This window comes from Silurus aristotelis (genome assembly GCF_946808225.1).
Source record: "Silurus aristotelis genome assembly, chromosome: 25".
Lineage (NCBI taxonomy): Eukaryota > Metazoa > Chordata > Actinopteri > Siluriformes > Siluridae > Silurus > Silurus aristotelis.
In genome coordinates this window covers 11,451,755-11,474,444 of record NC_139598.1, presented here as the reverse complement: position 1 = coordinate 11,474,444, position 22,690 = coordinate 11,451,755, and the positions used below count along the sequence as shown (strand labels likewise).

The 22,690-nt window shown below is 37.5% G+C and overlaps 1 protein-coding gene across 8 annotated transcripts in view; it reads left to right on the top strand.

Annotated features, from left to right (window-relative positions):
• vps13b (vacuolar protein sorting 13 homolog B) overlaps window positions 1-22,690 on the top strand; it is a 104,756-nt gene that overhangs the window by 76,415 nt on the left and 5,651 nt on the right. For 3 of the 8 annotated variants that reach the window (XM_083529775.1, XM_083529769.1, XM_083529774.1), the window contains exons 37-54: window positions 2,442-2,638; window positions 2,930-3,140; window positions 3,382-3,566; window positions 5,215-5,408; window positions 7,759-7,940; window positions 9,392-9,753; window positions 10,347-10,508; window positions 11,494-11,649; window positions 13,198-13,461; window positions 15,356-15,439; window positions 16,613-16,788; window positions 17,701-17,877; window positions 18,104-18,311; window positions 18,461-18,646; window positions 20,162-20,308; window positions 20,409-20,689; window positions 20,817-20,944; window positions 21,138-21,355. In XM_083529775.1, the coding sequence (XP_083385901.1) occupies window positions 2,442-2,638; window positions 2,930-3,140; window positions 3,382-3,566; window positions 5,215-5,408; window positions 7,759-7,940; window positions 9,392-9,753; window positions 10,347-10,508; window positions 11,494-11,649; window positions 13,198-13,461; window positions 15,356-15,439; window positions 16,613-16,788; window positions 17,701-17,877; window positions 18,104-18,311; window positions 18,461-18,646; window positions 20,162-20,308; window positions 20,409-20,689; window positions 20,817-20,944; window positions 21,138-21,355 (3,518 nt within the window). Of the gene's footprint in view, window positions 1-2,441; window positions 2,639-2,929; window positions 3,141-3,381; window positions 3,567-5,214; window positions 5,409-7,758; window positions 7,941-9,391; window positions 9,754-10,346; window positions 10,509-11,493; window positions 11,650-13,197; window positions 13,462-15,355; window positions 15,440-16,612; window positions 16,789-17,700; window positions 17,878-18,103; window positions 18,312-18,460; window positions 18,647-20,161; window positions 20,309-20,408; window positions 20,690-20,816; window positions 20,945-21,134; window positions 21,356-22,690 lie in introns of all 8 variants that reach the window. The other 5 variants (XM_083529770.1, XM_083529768.1, XM_083529773.1 and 2 more) reach the window with 3 other exon arrangements.

The window sequence follows — 22,690 nt, the reverse complement described above, 5'->3', positions numbered from 1 at the left end:
CTACCAGAACACCTTTTCCACAAATTAACTAAGGCATTTAAAAAAAATAAACATTATTTTGCAGAAAACACACTGATCAAAATTAGAGAACAACAATGACTGTAGCATGGAAAAAAATTACAACAAAATTTTCTGAAGGTTACAACAGTCAGCAATTAGTAGGAAGTGTACAAACCTCTGCTCTGAATGACTTCAGCACATCTGCGGCCACAGGACAGCACTAGTCTCTCACACTGCTCTGGTGTGATTTTGTTCCACTCTTCCACTGTGGTCTCCTTCACAGTTCGGTGACTCTAGTAGGTTTCTTGGCCATAACTTTGTCGCCAAGGATTTTCCGGAGGTTCTCTATTGGGTTGAGATCAGGACTCTGGGCAGGCCATGTCATTATTTCAATGTTTTCAGTTTCAAGGAACTGCTTTACCCGTTTTGCTGTGTGACATAGAGCATTGTCCTGCATGAACACTGCGGGCTGATTGGGTGATGAACGCATGGAATTAACCATATGTTGTTGAAGAAGCTTCTGATCAACATTTGCATTCACTCTGCCATGTAGCTGTATAAGAGGCCCAACTCCTGCTGCAGAAAAAATGCCCCAAACCATGACACTTCCTCCTCCAATTTTCACTGACTTCTTTACACACTTTGGGTTCAGTCTTTCTCCAGTTTGTCGCCAAACATAATGTTTCCCATCAGACCCAAATAAATTAACTTGCTTTCATCACTGAAGTGAACTTTGGACCAGTTCTTCTCTGTCCACACAACATGCTCCTCAGCAAAGCTTAGTCTTACCTTTTGATTCTTTCTGCTAATGAGAGGTTTGGTCACTGCAGAGTGGGCTTTCAGTCCAAATGCTCTTAAACTTTGAGACACTGTATGACGAGACAGATCCTTACCATGTTCAGCGCTGAACTGGTGAGCAATTCCAGCTGCAGTGTTGAAACGATTGCCCATTGAGAACCTCCGCAGTATCCTGTCCTCTCTTGTATTTGTCTTTCGTGGACGACCAGCCTTCTTGGCGGACTTGAATGAGTTTATGATGTTGTAAAGATTTAATATTCTGGAAATCACAGATTTGGAACGACCAACTTGTCTTGCTATGGCTGATAGGGTCATCCCTTTGGCTTTCATTTGGACAACCTGCTGCCGGAGGCTTTCAGTCACTTTAGAACGGCCCACCATCTTGCAGAGTCAGTGAAACTGAAAGTTAGGCTGCCAGTTAAATAGGGGTTGACAAATAATAAAGGAAATTAGCACCAGGTACCAGATTAACACCAATAACTGGGAGGTATCTGAAAGTGTTCTCTAATTTTGATTCTCTTTTTTTTTTTGCAAGATAATGCTTTTTGTTGAAATGCCTTATTTTTTTGTGTGGAAAAGGTATTCTGGTAGCATGGTATAGACAGGACAAAAACTCCTTCAACTGTTGAGCAGTGAAAATGACATTATTTCAGAATTGTTTAATTGTTTATAAATTGTTCTCTAATTTTGATCGCCAGTGTACTTTGTATGGACACCCAGTCTTTTTCCATTTTTGAGACACATGCATGTTCCTTTTGTTTATATGCAACTGTGGCAGCGGGCGATTGGATGAGCGACAACACAGACAAAACACTCAAGAAATGGACAGTTCATTCATTCATTTTCTCCCGCTTATCCGTAATCCGGGTCGCGGGGGCAGAAGGCCCCCGCCTTCGACTGCTGCCCAATCCTCACAGCACCGTCCCTTACGGTCCCTCCTGCAGGTGGTAAACCCACGGGAAGGCGGCCCCACGTCACTCCGACGTCACGGACCTTGATATTTCCCTCGTAAGGGACCCCCGGAGCATAGATGGTTAAGGGCTTTGCTCAAGGGCCCAAGAGTGGCAGCCTGGCGATACTGGGGCTTGAACCCAAGACCTTCCGATCGGCAACCCAGCGCCTTAACCGCTGGAGCCACCACTCCCCCCAGAAATGGACAGTGAATGATTTAAAGGTCTTTGGACAGATGACTCTAAATTTGACTTCTCCTGGGGAGAAGATGTTAACAGGCTGCCTTAGTGGGGTAGAAGCTTAATGGTTCGGGGTTGTTGTGACACAGGGAAGTTTGGAGACTATTTATTTCGAGTAAATGGAACACTGGTCAAACATGGCTACCATTCCATAGTTCAACACCATGCTATATCGACTGGACTGTGGCTAATTATCTAAACCTTTACTTCGTTTCTGAATGCGTTGTCTGTTTTATCAGGGTTATCCAAAAGAAAATTCCCAGCCATCCTTTCTTTAATATCTTAAGCTTTTATACACATTGTAGGTTTAATCTTTGTTTACTATATACATACTGTAAATCAAGCACAACATTCTTCTCCTACTAGATAATCTTATCATTCTCTTGTCACCTTTTTTCTTTGCAAAATATTTAGAGTTGAAAATGTTCTCTTTCTCTTTATTTTTGTGAGCAGACAGCGCAAAAGAAGTATGCGTTTTATGGCAGTGTGAGGATGTGTTGCTGCAGACGGGTCTGGGTGGCAGCAGAAGTCCTTTTGTTGGCCCTTTCTCCTGCAGTTTGGATCTGGATGTGCTCTGGTGCAGACATTGTGGCAGCTCTGATTCTGGTCCACCAAGAATTTTATTGGAATTGAGAGGAGGATTACTACAGGTACATAAAACTCATTATCATTATCTAGAACATAACCAAAATACCTCTGTGATTGCAAAAAAATTTTATATATATATATATATTTAAATGCAGATACAGCTTCCAACCCTAAACAAATTCATATTTTAAAGCCTTTTATATGTGAACACAACACAAACATATTTACTAATAAAGCACATATTTTTAGTCCTTAGAGAGAAAATTTTTTCTCAAATTGTTTTCCATTATATATATATATATATATATACAGTATAAATCTCCCCATTGTCTCTTTCTTTTCTTGCTTCTCAGGTATTTTGGGGGCAGGAGCACTACAACTGTCTTACTCTGATACAAGAGTACCTGCAGAGCTACCTGAAACAAGTGGAAAGCCAAGAGGAGGAAGACAAAGAAATTTCTATCTCCTCTTATCAGTCACTCCCTCTTAACTCGCGCTCCCACCACTCTGAACATTCTTCAGATGACCTGCGCACTGGTGTCTTTCGGTACATCCAGGGTTCAGGTGAACTCATTTATTTTTTTAATAAACAGAAAAAGTGAGGGTTAGCGTCAATTTTACACAAATCTCTAAGTGTATAGGACACTGTTTCCGCAACTCATTTAATTAGCGTGTTACTATTATATATAGGGGTCAAAGCTCTGCATAAGCATTATACTTCATTTACTGTGTGATTCTTAGTGTGATCAAATAAAATATTTTTGTTTGTTCACATTGATGTCCTTTGGTTCTCATTCCTCTGTAGATTCTCAGAAGCTGCCAGGGGTGCATGAGGTAATGTTCTATAATGAGACGGAAGACAGTCCTGGTGTGATGATGTGGAGGTATCCTGAACCTAGAATTCTTACCTTTGTGCGCATCACTCCTGTGCCCTTCAACACAACTGAAGACCCAGAAATCAGCACTGCTGACCTGGGGGATGTGCTACAGGTGAGTACGGCTGTCTCAGCCTCAGATTTGCCAGGGCATGTGTACATTTTTGCACTCTTTTTCAGCCACACTCTTTAAACAGTCTTTAGCGTTAAACTATTTTGTTTTAAAACTATGGGGGGAAAAAAAGTTTTTTTTGTAGCAGTCAACCGATACGGGTTTTTCTCTGGCCGATGCCGATATTTAGAAATCACGACAGCCAATGGGTGATATTTGACACAGATTTTTTTTTTTTCTCATAAAATCGAATAGTTAATTCATAAGAAGTAATACAGAAAATTGATTAAACTAAACATTTATTGAAAAACGCAAGCCTCTTAAATTAGTGCACTTGTAATCAGGTTTTGGTCCCCGAGACTACCTGTAGCCTAAAACTACAGCTGGTTGAAGACTCACTAACAATACAGTTCCAAAATATTCCTATTCTTTATCCAAAAGCTGCATCATATTCAACCATTGAAACATATAAGGCGAGATAAAGAATGTATAATAAGAACTTAAGAACTATAATACGAGCTCGGTACACAGCAAGCTGGGGAATTCTTTTTAATAATTTTTATTTATTTATTTATTTATTTTTACATCAGTCGGCTTTTGACTTTTAACGTATCCTTGGTTCTAGTTTGACAGCTGTTTATCGGCTGATTCTGCATGTCGAATCAGTGGCAGAGCTCATCAGCAAGAAAAATAACTCTGCTTGGCTAATTAGCTTAGCAAGTAAACAAACAAACAAAAAAAAACGTAACACACTTGTTCTTGCTCTTGTTTTTGCATCTTAGCAGACATGATTGGAAAAAGCTACACAAATCTGTTAGTAATGATCGCGGCAGTTGTAAACACTGCTTGCCCATATATTTACAGTTCTAGCTATTCTGGTCTCTCTGTTTGGATGCTGAATACAGACTACTGCCACCAGCTGGTATGGGAGAGTTATATTCTCTCACGCAAGCACAGAATGTACACACACAGCTTGGTGTGTCTGATGTGCCTGTCTAATACTAACTAACTTTCTTTTCGGCTTCTCCCGTTAGGGGTCGCCACAGCGGATCCTCCGCACGTTTGATTTGGCACATGTTTTACGCTGGATGCCCTTCCTAACGCAACCCTCCCCAATTTATCCGGGCTTGGGACCGGCACTAAGAGTGGCTGGGTGCCTGTCTAATAAATGGCCTAATTTGCAGCACAATCGTCCGATGCTGATTAATTAACAAAATAATCAATCGCTCGACCTCTGCTTTTTGGAGCTAGATGTAGTCATAGGATTAGCAATGTTACAATGTTTACAATTTTTTGAGAGTTGGAAAGAGTCAGTGTTGAGCAAGCAGTATGTGTGTACTTGTTGACCAATATTCTACATTAAAAAATTTTTTAAAGTACAGTCATGGCCATGGATGAATTCTCTTCTAATAATGCCCATAAGGAGAATGAAAAGATGCTTTTAATGTAAAAATGTACTTAAGTCTGAAAATACCTTCTTAGAATAACCAGCACAATATTACAAAACCTACACTTACTCTGCTCAATTCATTAATTAGTATGATTATGAACTGCACAGTTATGAAACAGCCAGTATTATATTGTTTTATACTGCATTGCATTACATTATAAGACTGTGTGCATAACCATTTAAAATATTTTCTTTATACAGGTACCATGCAGTCTGGAGTTCTGGGATGAACTGAGGAAAGCCTTTGTGCCATACAAAGAGTTTAGTTTGTCTGAAAGCATTGTGTGTGAGCTTAAAATGCCCCAACTAAATTTCCACACACATCAGAGTGACCTTGTACCCTCTGATCTCTGGAGAGTTGTGTTTAACAATACAGCAGATGGAGCAGATGAGAGGTATGTGTTGGTAATGATAAATAGTGTTTTGGATTTAATAGCAGTTACAGTATAGGCCACTGAAAATAAAAGTCCATCCATTATCTGAACAAATATCAAAACATGATTTCATCTTTCTATTCTTTAGTTTTTTTATTGCAGTCTCAAAAATATTTGATTTTGAAGTGTTGAAATTTTGAAGCCAAATCATAAAGCAAAGACTTTACCGAAATGCAACATTTTCTTGATAGTGGTAGTATAAATCAAAAATAGGATGTTGGATGCATAAAAAAATTGCATTAACAAATAAAACAATTAAGAATATACTGTATATATGCACACGCTAATATTTTTGTTGTGCCATGCATTCATGGTGCCATTGTTTTTTTCAGATTTATTGAAAGTCACAAAATGTTATTCTTTAAATTTGAGGTCAGGAGAATCAAGCCATGTTTCAGTGGTGTTAAAGTCATGACTCCCCTGAACCATTCTTTCACAATTTGATCCCAATTAAACTTGGGCTTGTCATCTGGGAATTTACCTGTGCTATCATAAATAAAGGAATATCTAGTGATAGGAAAACCTGTTTATTCAGTATATTCAGGTACTTTCAGGTACTCATTTAGTGCATTCAGGTAACTGACTTCATTTTATTGCTGCCTAATGTTGCTAATTCTAGTCATTTTTCTTGTTAAAATGGTACAGTCAGTTTTCAAGGTTAAAGTAAACAAAGCAGAAAAAATGATCAAGTGTAAGGATATGAACAACTTTGACAATGAAGCAGATTGTGATTAGGCCGGAGCCTTTTTAAATTGTCATGTCTTGTGTGTTTTTAGTAAGCAGTAGTTAAAATCTACTGAAAGTGTACAGAGGAAGAACAAGGGGTGAAACTGTGATAGGGTCATGGGCACCCAAAGCTCATTGATATGCATGGGGAGTGAAGGCTAGTCCATCTGGTCCATTCCCACAGGAGAGCTTCTGTAGCACAAATAGTCGAAAATTGGAATACTTGCTATGATAGAAATAGCAGACATCTATGGAAGTTACACACACACACACACACACACACACACACACACACACACACACACACACACACCTGGCAATCCACATAAAAAAATATGATATGATTCATCACATCTTCTGTAGTTCATTTCTAATGCTCATGTGTTTTTACAGTGGGTAAACATTTTTGGTTGTGGACATTCATCAGCATGGGCCCTCTGACCAATCTGTAGCTTTGGAGCCTTTGTGTAGAAGTCAATATTACTGTCAAGTTGACCCAGTGTTCTATCATTCTCAATCTGACTCTTGTGAAGGTTGCTCAGATCCATATGCTTATACCGTAATTTCTGGACTATTAAACGCACCCATATATAAGCCGCACCCACTGAATTTGACAAAGATTTTCATTTTGATTATAAATACGCCGCACCTGTCTATAAGCCGCAGGTGCTACACTGAAACTAACGAACTTTACACAGGCTTTAACGAAAGACAGTGTCTGTTACACGGCTTGTATCTAAACAGTAGTCTACCAAGAAAGTCATTGTTTACTGTCTTCCTCCTTCCTTTCACAACTATTTCTCTTGAGAGATTTTCTTTTGGCATCATCGTGCGTTTAAAAATCACCATCGGTGTAGCTTTTCTCCCGATGCTGTGCAGCTCAGAACACAGGTGAAGTGTGTTTTTTCATGCCCGGTTGTTTTCAGCGTGACGAATGATTCGCATTTCCTGTAGACTGTCCGAGTGAGCGGCAGGTCAAACGTCAGAGGAACCTCATCCATATTTATGATGTGCTGCGGCCCGATTCAGTGGGAGCACGATTTAATATAAAGAGTTTTGATTGGTTCACCTGAACCTGTTGAGCAATTTCATTGGTCTAATGTTATAGGGCTCAGTTTTTTGGCATGAAGCTTGTAAAATCGGGAAAAACCCAGGAAAAATCCATAAAATTGCCGCTTCGTTGTTTAAGCCGCGGGGTTCAAAACGTGGGAACAAAGTAGCGGCTTATAGTCCGGAAAATACGGTACTTATATTTACTTATATTTTTTTATTAAAACAGAGTATAAACATGACATTTGGCTGTAAGGCACAGTACACTCTTGCTTTTCAATACATTAAACTGGTAGAGACTGGTGTTGGTGTTAAATTTTTTCTTATATTAATAGTATCTCTAGTTGTTATTAAAGCAACGTTGTTTTAACACCCAGATGTGGCTTTTCCGTTATTTTGCTTGCCCAGCTGATAAAGAATTGTTTGTTTAAATATGCCATGTTTCCCTTGAAACAAATTTTGACTACAGTTATTATTACTGAAGTACACTGCGGTTACATTACTATATGCACAATATGTTTCTGTCTCTGTTTAGTTCAGAAAGTGAGTCAGGATCCCAGTTGCCCTGTGACCAGTTGGTATCTCCTACTGCCCTGGCAGCATGTATGCAGGTCGACTCCTGTTTTGCCCCATGGCTAGTGCCATCGCTAGGTGTGTCCCTGAAACTGGCCCACCTGGAACTGCGGTTGTGCCATCACCTGGAACAGCTTGGCACAGGTAACACCGTCACTTAACTAACTCTCATTAAACACTTTGCATGTGTGGAAAACTGCATAAAAAAAAGTGTTTTTTTGCAGTGTACTTTTTGCAATTTTTAAGATTTACTGTGTAAATCTAATGCAGCATATCAGAAATGCATCCAAAAGATGGCACCCAGGCATCGCTCTGTGGCTCAATACTGCCCCCCTTTGGCATTTATTTTCAATATCAGCTTGCAGTTTTAGCTGTGTGCATCAACAGTGGCATATTTCATGCAGTGTGACTCATAGTACATGTTTATATTAAATTATATTGTAGTGTCACCTACACATACTATCATAATGCGTGTCATAATGTTACCAACTGGTAAAACAAAAATGTGCCTTTTAAACCAAATTACTACTGTTTCCATACTACTGTTTAACTTTTTCTTATCAAAAAGCACCAATTTAAAATGACTCCTGCTAGGCGATCTATCAGATTTATTTAAAATTTGTTCAGTATGATTATAAATTATGAGTAAAAAAAATGTAAATCTTTAAAACAAATAACACATTACAATCAATTCACCCAGTGCACTGCATAAACAGGAAGTGTGGCATATGTCCCAAGTTAGCATTTATGTTCAGTGAAGTGGTTTGGTCACATACACATGCCAATAGTAATTCATTGCTTTAGTTCCAGCAACAGGTTTATAAACCAAGCATTTAAATTCTAGAGTGTTTTAGAGAATTCAATAATGTTCATGATGCTAAAAAGTGTCTCAGATGGTATCAGTCTCAAACATTGTGACATAATTTCATTTTAAATTACATAGTGTGGCAAAATGTATATATACTGTATGTTTATTGGTGGAACATGTTCACATAAATATGCCAACAGTGCAACCAGCTGGCACCACGGCTTATACATAACGTTTAAACCAGACTTTTTAACACTCCTCAGTTCACACCACAGTTCATTAGCTTTAAAAATAGTTAATATAACAATTATTTAATACTAATACTGTTTTTTCACAGTGAGAGTATCAAATATATGTTGTTTTGAAATCAGGAAGCATGGGATAATATCATTGTACCTGGCATAGACCTCACAACTACATTAGCTTTTACATCAAATAATGTTGCATTACTTCCAATTCGCTACAGATTGTGAGATTAGTAAACAAACTGTTTTGATATATATGTTTTGATTGCAGAATGATATATATTGAGATCAGATTGAGCTGAAATGCTGAATGTGGATCAGTATTATCGAGGTGATATTGAATTGCATGTCGAGCAATTGAGAGAAATTGTGGAAGTGCAGGTCACTGTTCAGTATATCATTTAATGGCTTGTTTGTTCAGTGATGTGTGTCAGATAATATGTGCTAAAATTGTCTGTTGAAACAGAAACTGCTATGCCCTCGCAGCTTGGGCCCAGTACTGCCTCCAGCAATATTTACAAATAGGTTTTTTTCTTCATTAGGTCCATCTCAGCGGCTCCGCCCCTTCCTTCCAGACAGGAAAATGCCATTTGTTCAAGAGTATGCAGTGGTGTCCCTGCGTGAGCCAAAGGCATTTGTGCGAGAGTGGAGTGAAGGAGCTCAGCTGGGGCAGGAGCTGCACTTGTACTCCACACTGCAGTGTCACTTGGTGGACTACAGGAACCTTACCCTTCTGCCTCTCCTGCAACCATTTAGCATGGAGGGCCATGCCAATAAAAAATACATCCAGTTCCAGCAAACAGAGCAGATTCTCATTTTTAATGTTTTCTTAGAGCCCATGTTGATTACAGTGGGGCAGCATATTATACATACCTTGGACACCGCGCTGAAAGCATGGCAACAGGTGACACACACACACACAATTAAAAATACATTTTCTATGAGTGGCTGCCACTATGACTTATCATACTGCTTAATAAACCACTGAATGAAAGCATTTCGTTTCCATTTTGATTTAGATTCCATTTCGTTGAAATGGAATCTAAATCTTGCTGACTTATCAGACCTACAGTACTATTAATGAGTGATGTCTCTGTAAATATTTTGTCACTTTTTTTTTTACTTATGGCAGACATAAGAACACTTCCATTTGCGCTTATAAATGAGCATATGCATATAAACACTAAGCCCTTTATAGATGAAGAGCATGAAGTGTTACCTGTTTATCAAATATACAGTATGAATCATATAATGTCATATGATCATCCATTTGGTCATATTATAAAAATAATGCAACACTGACTTCAACAGTACACTCCTTATAACCTTTAAAGAAAAGTTAGACAACAGCGCTGTATTATTGCGAGAGCATCTAGCATGAATTGAAAATGTGTGTGCATCCCCAGGATTTGATTGTTCCATGTTGATTTTTCCAAGCACATTGTACTATTATTATCTTAATAGGTTGGTTGTTTTTGTTCTGTGTTTAACATATAGAATCTGAAGCCAGAGGATGAGGAGCTAATTTTCTGCCATTATGTAGTCTGTAATGACACACAGGAGACGTTGTGTTTTGGTCAGTTGGATACGGACGAAAGTGTGGTGTTGTCCAGTGGCCAAAGCCACCAGTATTGTTGGAGATCCCACAAAGCTCCACAGGTAACTGTGTCTCGCTTAGTCATTTACATATAGTAGTTATTATTTGTATGAATTCATCCAGCAACTATTGCAGCAGGATTAGATCTTTTTTTTGCAATAAACAGGACAGCAATGCGAATGTTAGGTTACATTCAGCAAAAATAAAATCATATAGCTATGTTTTTGCAATATAGTTTATCCTCTAATTGCACTTATTTAATTTAATCCCAGGGATCTGACCTGAACTAAATTGACAATGTAAAGTGAGCTAAAGAGGAAAGTCAGTTATTTGTGTTTCTGTATCCAACAGGCAGGGAAAGATTCTTACAGATTAGTGTGCTTGATCGATGTTTTATTTGGTTTCTGTCAGCATGTCTGTCCAATGTTAGCTCATAGCAACATTTTATCTTTAATAGACATATGCCACCAAGCTGGTTACTGTTAAAGTACTACTGTTTAATAAAAGGCCACCCTCTGTCTGTGAAAGCCTGGTACCTAGAAACCCTACTGGTTTCACTGAGCTTTCAAGCACCAACTTGAAATGAAGTCCCAAGTGGTCACAAGGTCATGCAAAAATTCACAGTTCATCACCGTCCTCTACTGTTTCTTCCTAACATTCCTAGCAATTCCCAACAGTTATCCTTTAATAGGTACAGTCCCTGGTGACAGCATCTAAACATTCTATAAACATTCTAGAAATGTTAATGCCGTTATCTAGCAGTAAAAATAGAAGTAACATTGATTAGTTAGTACATGAAGTTTGTGCGATTCCCAATGCCATGTGGCAAAAGATTGTGCACTCTCTGGTGCAATGTCCTTCCAGATAATGTAAAAAGTAATTTATTAGACACATCAACCTGTGAATGCATGGTACATACAGTGGTGCTGCCAAGAATCTTTTTAAGCTAACTAATGCCCTGCACACAGGGACAGAGTAATAGATAACTAAAGATAAATCTGATAAATAAATCAGTATTTAATTTTTGTGTGTCTATGCTTTCCACAGCTGCTACATGTCTGTATTGAAGGCTGGGGTAACTGGCGCTGGTCAGAGCCCTTCAGTATTGATAATGTGGGGACAATGCTCAGATGCATCCATGGAAAGAGTCAAATTGCCTCACTCATTATTAAAATCCAGCAGCTTGGTGGAGTGCAGAAGCAGGTAGAGTACTCTTACACAGTCCATTGAATAAAGCATGGTTTTTTTTGGGCTGTTTACTTTACAGCTAACTATGTCTAATAAGTATTTGTGTGTAAGTAAGCCTGTAATAATTTTTTCTATCCAAATAATATTAACACACCTCTCTGATCAGATCAATGCAGAGCAATGTACAATGGTGTTTATATCTGGCACACCTTTGCCTGGATCTAAAATATTTTTTCAGTCAATTAAAAAAAAAAAAGTTTACATTCAAATATTACTAGTTAATATTAGGGGTGTAACGGTAAACATATACGTACTGAAATTTATCGGTACAGGGCTTTCATTTTGGTTATACGTGTGTACAGAATGCAATCCTTTTTACTGTTCAAGATTTGGTTTGCGCATGCATGAAAATGCCGAAGAATCCATAGCGCTAGCATTAGCTGCTAATCAGGAATGGATTCTTAATCATTTATGTCCAGCTTCAAGAATTACACTTAAAAGGAGAAAATCCTAAATAATTCCACATATCGAGGGAGTGAATGAATACATGAAGGATAGAAGGAAAGACATTTTTAAAACATGCTGAAAAAAGTAAAACATATCTTTAGAAAATTTAATATTAAATGTAACACATACAAACAAACACACACACACACACACACACACACACACACACACACAGACTTACATATTCATCTGTATGATCCAAATTAGTCATTGTTTGATTGCTCAATTCAATCAATATTATGGCTGTAGCCATAATGATTTTTTCATTATTTTTTGTATTCGAATTACTGGAGTTACTCAAGGAATCGTTTTAGCCCTAATCAATATAATAAAAAAGTTAATTGAATTAGATTTATTTTATTAAAATTGTTTATTAAATATTAAATATTATTTAAAATATTATTTAACCAAGCAGGCATTTGATTTAAAATTGTTTTAAAAATGTAACCTCTTCAAATGTTGATCACAAATGGTAATAATAATAAACTGCGTTAAAAAAAAACAGTTCTATGTTTTGCATTTAATACCTGGAACCGTAATGAAATTGAGCCGAACCATAACTTAAAACCGAGTCACGTGTTTTGTGTAACGTTAAGCCCCTAGTTTATACAGATAATAGTTGATAATGTTTTTAATCAGTGTAAAATACATGCTCGTTATTGTTTGACTTGTATTACTGAAGAAATAAAACACGTCTAACACATAAACTGGGCCATTTCTAAAGTTACTTAAATCATTAATCAAAGCAATAGATCAAAGCAAAAGCCTCTGCAAACTGGTGTCAGTGTTCCTTACTGGCCAATTTATCACTTTAAATGCAACTGACTGCAGTTACACCTTTAATACAGCTAATAATAAACCACTGGGGAGTGACCGGTGCATCTGGTGTGCAGTAATACTGGATAATACAGTATTGCTGTTTCTGTAGTCATGAGAAATGACATATGGATGCATGCTGCCTGCACGTTTATTTCTATAATATATTTCTATATGCTGTTATTGGTTGTAATCAATCACTATTGATTATAGTCATTTCTTTGTATTTTTTCCTCTCAGATTATTATCTGTGGAAGGCAGGTGATATGTAGTTACTTGAGCGAGGTGATCGAGGTGCAGTTAGTACAGGAATGTGTTGGACCGGAGGGCCAGAAGCAGATGCGAAACCTGCAGTCTTCTGTTGGTCCTGAGAGCAAGTTACCTTCTTATGTACTAGAGGACTCTGAAGTGACTGGTCTCTGTGTGCGTCAACAAAAAGACCAGGAATGGTCCCAGGATGTATTCCTCAAGTATTCTAATGCAAACAACAGCTGTGTGCTGCAGGTATGTAATATTATGATTAAGGATGACGGCATATTTATAAAATAAATTATCCAGCCTGAGCACTAACAGTGAATGGTCAAGTTTTCCATGATAAAAGTATTTTTCCATATTCCAGAGCACAAGGCAACATTCAAATTACAATCGTTTGTTTGTGTATTTGTCATTAATCCATTGTTTCTGGCATATAATGACAGAGTATAATGAGAATATATTCGATTTGAGTTTGATCATGGAATGATTGGTGGTGCCAGACAGGCTGGCTTGTGCATTTCTTTAATTGCTGACTTTAGCTGATTCTTTTTAAAATATCTAAGAACGTACAAAGCAATAAATCTTGAGCCAGATGGGCCACAGCAGCAGAAGGCCACGTTCCACTTCTGTCAGCTAAGAACTGCAGTGGGCACAGGCTCACTAAATCTAGACCTAAAGCCTGTCTGATGAATCTAAATTTTTGCAGAGGCAAACAGATTGTATAGTAGTATAACTGCATACTACTGTGATGGGAAAGGTTTATCTAAAGGCATCTGGAAAAGCTACACAACACTGTCCTGGCCATGAATACAAGATAATTGTTGTATAGTGGCAACTCACTGCGAGAGCTAATGTCTTGGTTGAAGGTCATGGTTTTGAGATCCACCATGCAATTTGTAGCCTTTACCTAGAATAGGGGGATCTGGATATTATTCCTACACATTAAAGATATGATTAAATCAACACAAGTTGCAATCGTATCATGATAGGTGTATCAGGAAGGGGAACCTAAGATCAGTAGATGAGACAGGAGGTGATACAAACCTGGGTCTAGCCAGTTATTCAGCATCATCTGGAAAACAGCAAATGCAGGGCAGTTCTAGCAATTAATGATGCCATGTTCACAATATTCTTGCTGTTGTATTTGCTAGCAGGTTGGCAGCCTTTAGAAAGATTCATTCCAGACCAGCAACCTATATAGACCCATAATTCATCTCTGAATGCATAGTGACCTTAATCCTTTCAGAAAGGCTGTAAATAGTTTATGAGCCCCTAGTGAGACACCGTTTATGGTACTGTGGTGCACAGCAATGGCTAAAAAATTTACATACAAATATTTTCCATCAAAAATATATATATATTTTTTATTCAACTAATATGTAAAAATGAATAATATATTCATTAATTCATAATATATTCATTAATTCATTAATAAAATATAGGTCAAAAATCATTATTTCTTCTTGAATTAACAATTTAGTACCTCGAACTTTGGTAAAATTAGACCCAGTTAAATGCAGTCCACAGGGCATAACATGGCATGGCAAAATGAAGTGGTGACCTTTTTGTTAAAGCTTTGTAGTGTTTTTGTTACTTGGACAGCATGAAACAATGCTGTACATCAGTCTTCAATCCAATAAGCGTAATCACTATAGCTTGCTAACTTTGCGCTGTTATCATCTATACAAAGTGGAAAAGCAGTAATTCACTGGTTAGATATCACAGCCGGATGGGATATCAGATGGTGAACAATATGAGAAAAACTGTGATAGACTAAGAAGTGCGTGTCGTGCAAATTATTGCAACGGTTTATTGCTAATTGTAAAAATATGAAAAGGAAAAAAAAAAAAAAAAGGTGTCATGTGCATCCAGTGAGATCAATACAGGGTCAGAAAACTATTGATAAGACGCCATATATTTACTACCTGCCAGTCCAGAGGGCTGAAACTGAAATCTGTCTATGGTGATTTATGGAATAAAAGTACTCATTATATATAAATTTAGAGCAAAAAATGTCTGGTTTCCTTTTTAAACAATGTCACCTGAATGGTTTGCTATAAAACCAGAGAAAATCTGTATTTTTTGTGCTGGCCTTATTTGTTAATATAGTACATCCTTTCATATGTTGCTTTTCTAATTGTAGTTCCCCTCCTCTACTGGGTCCTTGGTGTCTGTCTGTTGTACAATTATAACTCTGGAATCCAACTCTAATATGCAGCAGAGAGTGGTGAGTATATCTGTGCATACAATTTAGGGATATTACTTAAATATAAATGTTATTATAGTGAACAGATAGTGTTCTAAATAATGCAAATAGAAGATGCACATTTTTCTTTTGACACAAAGGGCCACAGGGAATCTAGTTGAGATTAGAGATATATTAGGGGAATCTTCGACAAAGGATTTAGTCTATAGTTGTAGTATAGTAGTATCTTTTGCCTATAGTTGACTGAGAGAGTAAGTACAGTACAGCATTTATGAACAGAATATAGCTTTACTACTAAATATTTAAGACATTGTTAAATATTTAAATCCCTCCGCCAAGAGCGGATCATGGAAAGTGAAACTTAAATCTGTTGCAGGGATTGTTGGATTTATATTTTGAGTTAAAAATATTTATAAAAACGTTCTTTTTTTTTACATTTTTATTTACAACATTAACATTATTCAATTCAATTTATTTTTATTTGTATAGCGCTTTTAACAATGAACATTGTCTCAAAGCAGCTTTATACAGATAATGTGGGGATAAAAAATTTATATGTTCTTTATAAGTGTAAGTTTGTCCCTGATGAGCGAGCCGGTGGCGACTGTGGCAAGAAAAAACTCCCTGAGATGGCATAAGGAAGAAACCTTGAGAGAAATCCAGACTCAAGAGGGAACCCATCCTCATCTGGGTTGAATTTGGGTTTTATATTAACCTATTGGCAGAAAACCGGTAGTTCTGTGAAAATCGGCAATGAGCACCCCAATACAAGCAAAATTGCATGATCCTCGTTTCATAACACCTCTGCAATGATTTGACTAGATGGGGTCACACCTAAGGTGTATATAATCGGAACTGGGATCTAATGAGGGCAACAAGCCACATTCATTCATGCCTCTTTAATTACTGTCCTATCAGTGTTACATTAGTTTGAGTTATGTTAGATTACTTCTATTTTGGGAAGTAAAACATAAATCTGGTAGATAGATATTGCAGGCGGGCACAAAGATAATCACTGGATTATTATCCAAAATACCAAATTTGTTGGTTTTAAATAAGAAAGCATTTACCTATGTGAATATATTAGGAACATGAAACAGATGCAAATATCCACATTGTATTACACCCTTAAACATAGACATACACATACCACAGGGATTTATCTTGTGTTTTGACTTGTGTTCCTCTCTCCAGGTGGTTTTCAGTCCTCTGTTTGTAATGCGAAGCCACCTTCCAGACCCTGTCTTTATACAGGTAGAAAAGCGGAGTTTGGGGCAAAAAGAATGCCAGCTCATACAAGGTCAAGGGCAGGAGCAAGCTCTATTCAACTTGGAGCCAGACATCACACACCACCTCACATTTCAAACCAGGTATATATCTCAAACACACCACTTTAGTCACATAGGCCAATCACCCACACATACCACCTACTATATGTAGGTGAAAGGATGCAGATTGGCCCTGATAAACCACTGACAGACATACAGTTTTCTGCAGTTATAACACAGATGGTTTAACTGCTGCAGAGTGTCGAGTATCTGATCAGAATAAGCCACATGTGATTTTCCTGTATGCGTAAACATCTGCATTTGGTGTTTGAGCAGCATACTTTGAAGCATAGTGCTACCAGCAGATCTGTTGAGAGTCTCTTGTCTTTGTAGAAGCTAAATCCCCTTATAGAGAGCTCAATTTAATTTTGGACACTTACATTTTGTGAAGTGTCTGATGGCAGTGGTAAATGCTGCACAAATTCCCAAAAACAGTTCTTATGAAGCTAATCAAAGTCTCCCGGCACATTTTGGGGATCGGATACTAGTATCTTTGTTTATTTACAAACTTGGAAACAGATAGTTTCAAAAATCTGTGTTGTTTTACATTAAAATAAGTCATATGGCCACCACATGAATTTTTCATTTAGTTCTCCCTACTAATACTATTCATTTAATTAAACACTTCTCCAGATTATTAGGAGCAAAAAGAACATCAATGTGAAATTATGTGCACAATTAGAAAATGATCAGAATTTCCGCATGATGTTTGTCTGTTTGTGTCTTTGTATGCATATGTATTTATGTGTATGTATTAATATGTATGTATATGTATGTCTTTGTATGCATATTATTTGTTTGTGTCTTTGTATGCATATGTATTTGTTTATGCTTATTTTTTTCATTTATATTGCCATATTTGTTGATTAAATTATACACACAAAAGGTGGTTAACATTGTGTGGTTTTAATTAATGTATCTAAGCGTGTGCATTGATGTGTGTATGTATTCCAGTGAAGAAGGAGATGTATCACATTGCGCAGTACCGATCTCCTCAATGCTAATCAAGCAGATTTTGAATAAAACTGGCCCAGAGAAGAGTGAAAACCAAAGCAAAATCCTGGAACACTTCTTTGGCCCCAAAAGTTCTGACTTGCCTTCCTGGCCTTACACCTACAAAAACCCAGACAGGTAGGCTGACACAGACATGCTCTGCAGATTGTGTATGTGTGATTTTAGCGTTATCTCTATTTATGTGCTCAACTACAATTATTATGTAGTTTTATCAATCTATTTTGAGTTGTGTGTTTTTGTTTACTGTGTGTAAATGACCATGTAGTGTATAGAAACATTTATATTTGTGTAAAATGTTTAGTAATTTCTCTAAACATGGTGCTTGATGTGTTTGTCTATACAGCCTGGAGACAGAGCCAGTAGCTCAGTGGGATAGTCCTATGCAGGTGCGCTTGTGTGCATGGAGGACAGGTTTGAGCACACTTCTCGTTGATTTGTTGCCTTGGGCTCTGCTCACCAACCAATCTCAGTGGGACCTCTGGCTTTTTGAAGCTGAGAACATTGTTCTTCAGATTCCTGCTGGCAAGACCATTGTCCCTCCAAACATTCAGGTAATCTGGATAAATTGGCATGAATGAATGAAAAATGACTCTGAGTGTGTAAGAGAAAAGTAGTTGGTTTACTATTTACTATTTACTTTACTATTCAAAGATGAAATGTCTTATGTTCCAATGTCTGTTTTTGTGTGTCTGTGTGTTAGAAGGCATTTCAAATTGGCCTTTATTGGCCCCACACTAATACAGTGCACAAGTCTGAAGCAATTCATCTGCTGCATGATCTAACCTCACCACGCTGGACAGAGGTAGGCGGAGCCGAGGTTCTAAGCTTGGATGAGGAGGGACATGTGGATGCTGACATCATTCTTGGAGCCCAACCCAAACAGAAGGTTTTTTAAAAGAGACAACTTCTTTAATCCATATCAGTTATGCTATGTCACATATCTGTGATTAATAATAATCTTTAATGATGTATTACCTTTCACTTCAAAATCTTCAAAATCTTGAATTTAGTTGAGAATTAATCACATTTAAGGAATCGTAAAATCTTCCTGGTAAGACACAGCTGGCCAGAGAGTGGTGCAGAAAACATTTCTGACAAATGTGTATACACATGCGGTAAAGCCAATACAAATCCGGTCACATTGTGTGGCAGATTAAATTTGATTACCGGTAAATTAGCAATCTTTCTTATGCGAAGAGCACTTTTTTAACCTAAATTTAAAGGCACTTTTCACAGGAAAGTTGTTCATATACACAAAAAAAAGATGTACATATTTTTCACTCATGCATGGTTTGTAAGAGCTGTAAATTAGACTTATTTGTGGCACAAAGTGTTTCATAAACAGAACCAACGCCATAATCATGTATAGTGAATGTCAAAAGTTTGGAAACAATTAGGTTTTTTTTTTTTATTATTGAAAATCTTTGAGAAAACAATGTCTTTCTTTTGTTTAAATGCAACAAACTAGGTAATTTAATGGTATGAAGATTTACTTTGACCAAACAAATTAAAATATACAGACATGCAACTTTCTTTTCATTGAAAAATCCATCCTTAGCATGAATAACAGCTTTAAAACCTCTTGGCATTCAATCAGTTTGTTGCCCTGCCTCTTGTAAACCTTGCCAGAGGTGATTTTTTGCTAGTTGTATATTAGTTCCTGACCTTGAGATCCAGTTTGTCCCAGGGCAGTTCAATAGAATTTCGGTCCTGTGACTGGACAGGCTATTCCATGATAGATAACATTCCAGCCGAATGTTAGTTTTTCTAAATAATGCTTACACATATTCTTTAGGACATCGTCTTGTTGTATGGTGAATTCCAATTAGACGGTGTCCAGATGAAATTGCATGCCGCTAAAGTGTGGAATGGTAGCCATGTTGCTACAGCATTCCTTTGACCCGGAATAAATCTCCAACCTTACCTGCTCCAAAAAACAACCCCAAACCAATAAACTTCCACCTTCATGTTTAACTGTAAATATGAGACAGTCTGGTAACTTTTTTTTTTTTGTTTGTTTTTCATTTCATGCTTCTGTCAGAGCCAAAAATGTCACATTTGGACTAATTTGTCCACAAAGCTTTCTACCAGTCCTTCACGTTCCAATTCATATGTGTTTTTGCCTTTTATCTATTTTGTTGCATGTAAACACTAGGAACATGCATGTGTCTCAGCGAAAAAAGACTAGGTGTTTGTACATTTTTTTTTACAACTTATGTTCACTTTTTTGTATGACTTATATTCACTTTTTTTATGCAACTTTAGGAATACATCACAGGGTACCAGGCACTCTAATACACACCTAGGGCCAATGTATAGTCAGCAATACACCTGCTGGCATTTTACCCAATGTCAAGTAACATGAATCAAACCTTCTGTCTTTCCTTACTCCCTGAAACAGCTGTGCCAGTTCTGTGTGTCCTCTTCAGTGAGGTATGGCATTCAGATCTTACAGATTGAGGATAAAACAATTCTGGTGAACAACACAAAGCACACAATTAATTACAAAGCATTGCTGTCTGAACATCCAGTTTCTGCTCCTGACCAGGTAAAGCACACACACCTACCCTTTTCTTTTTTTTTTCAAATGAACAGGTATTTCCCCACAGTCAACAATCTTAATGTATTGCACCCCATACACACTCTAGCCATATACTCCCTCACACACAAGTGTGTGGACAATAGGCCCTGGTTCAGAGGCTGGCAGCCCTTCGAAGTGTGCAGTGCCTTGCTGGGATGTGTTGAAGGAGAGTTCCTCAGAAGAGCATGCACCTCTGCTAGCCCAAAAGCAAATTCTTCTCAGCTGTATGACCGAGTCCAAGCAGGATGAGAAATTATGGAGCTTGCCAGTCTCTGTGAGATCTGATTTACCCAGACGAAGTATGGCTGTGCCCATACAGCAGGATGCTGACAACTCCCTCACCACCAGGTGGGTCATACCATTCATGAAAGCACAGAATTTATACCTTTTATCTTTTTTTAAAACCTAGAATTAAGGATCTCATGTGATAATATTGATCAGTACCCAGCTTAGTGTTTATGTGCATCTGTTTTAGGGCCCTAGTTGTGACACATCTGGAGCATTTGGGGATCAACTATATAGCTGTGAGTGAGGACCCATGTCCCCGTATGCTCATCCATAATCGTTGTCCAAGAGCCCTGCTGCTGAAGGAAAACCTCAAGGGTATTGTTTGTTAAATATACTTGTTGGAAAGACACAATGCAGCCTTAATAAACATGCACATGATTCCTCCAAAAAGTCATCATAAATAGACTTCTGCCTTGAAAATTCGCAACATTTTTTAAATGCATAATGTGTGTGTGTGTTTGTGTGTGTGTGTGTGTGTGCGTGTGCGTGCACATGTTGTGTTTAGCAGAGCCTGCTAGGGCAGAGGTGCTCTGTTGCACTCTGCCTCCTATGTGCTCTGTACACCATGAACTGTACTACCATTCCTCCACATTTCCGGAATGCAGACAGAGAGATACTTTGCCCACAATGGTGCTCAGCATTGCTTCTGATCCACCTAGCCCTGTAGCCACGCCCACTGCACCCAAATGGACTGATGAAATTGACATGAACAGCCCTGGCACACAGGTACTAAACCATGTTTATTTCAGTAGTAGCATGCTGCTACTCACTGGTTCAGAGCTGTGTTTGTCTTGCTATATATTATTAGTACTTAAAATAGCAAAATGCTTTTTTGTTGTGTGATTTTCTTATTACATTAACCCTCCAAACATATATTTTTTTAATTGATAGTATTCTTTATGCATGACCTATTGAACCAGTATCAGATTGTATTTACTGACCAAGACATGATTCAGAGCAATTTGATTTAAATTGGTTTTGATAGGGGTATCGACTTATTGCCATAGACGCCAATGTTAATGCTATGGACAAATAGCTGTTTATTATTTTCTTGATGCCTCAAATTTAAACCCATTTCGAATCACATTGGTTATTATACTGTATAGTCATTCAGAGAATATATTATGTAAATCTTTTGCTGATATGCTGATTATATAGTTAAGCAATTCTTCCATTTATGCATTTTAAACCTTTGTTTAAAGATAATGAATTTCTCTTTAAATAAGGCAAAGCTTACTAATTCCATCACTACCACCCCAAACAATTAAAACTATGTGCTATATTAATTTTATGCAAAGTTTATTTTTACTCATTAGCTTGAAGGGTACCAACACATTTATTGTAGTCTGTACCAGTCTATGCCTCCAGATCTCTTTTTGCTCATGCAGTGATATCCAAAAACTTCCACTTGTGCATACTATCTGATTTAAACACCGATTCCCCAGCCATTATTCTTCCACGTTTCCCTTTACATGTCTATTTGTTTTTCATACAAAATAGTGACAAGGTCTAATGATACAGCCCTTATTTGTTTTTTGTGAAAGCGGGATTTGGTAAACATGTGCACTTCTGCAAGGATCTAGGTAGGGAAATGGTAGTGTAGTGTACACACCACTATATCGACACATTAGCAGTTAAATCCATGTAGTGTGAAAGGGACAGAGATTGTAAGATTTTAAAAGGCATGTAATGTGCGTTTGGACAGAGGTTATAATATGTTTATTAGTAAAGTTTTGTACTAGCAGCTGAATTAATGCAACACAGAAACATTTGGACTTCCAATTTACAGAGAAATGCATCCAATCTCATTGGGAGAAACTTCATTATGCAACACAGCAAAATAGCAAAACACACTGCTAAAAGTACATCACTAAAAGGAAGTTTTTAGATAGGTCAGTCTTTGGTCTTAGTTAATCAAACTAAAAAATGCATCTCCCCAAACTAAACAAAGCTGTGATATAAGCAAGAAAAGGATCTCAATTATCAGGGTTTAAATAGCAATATTGTCCTGGACACTAATTGGACAAAATGGACACTAGAATTCAGAAACCATGTTGGGTG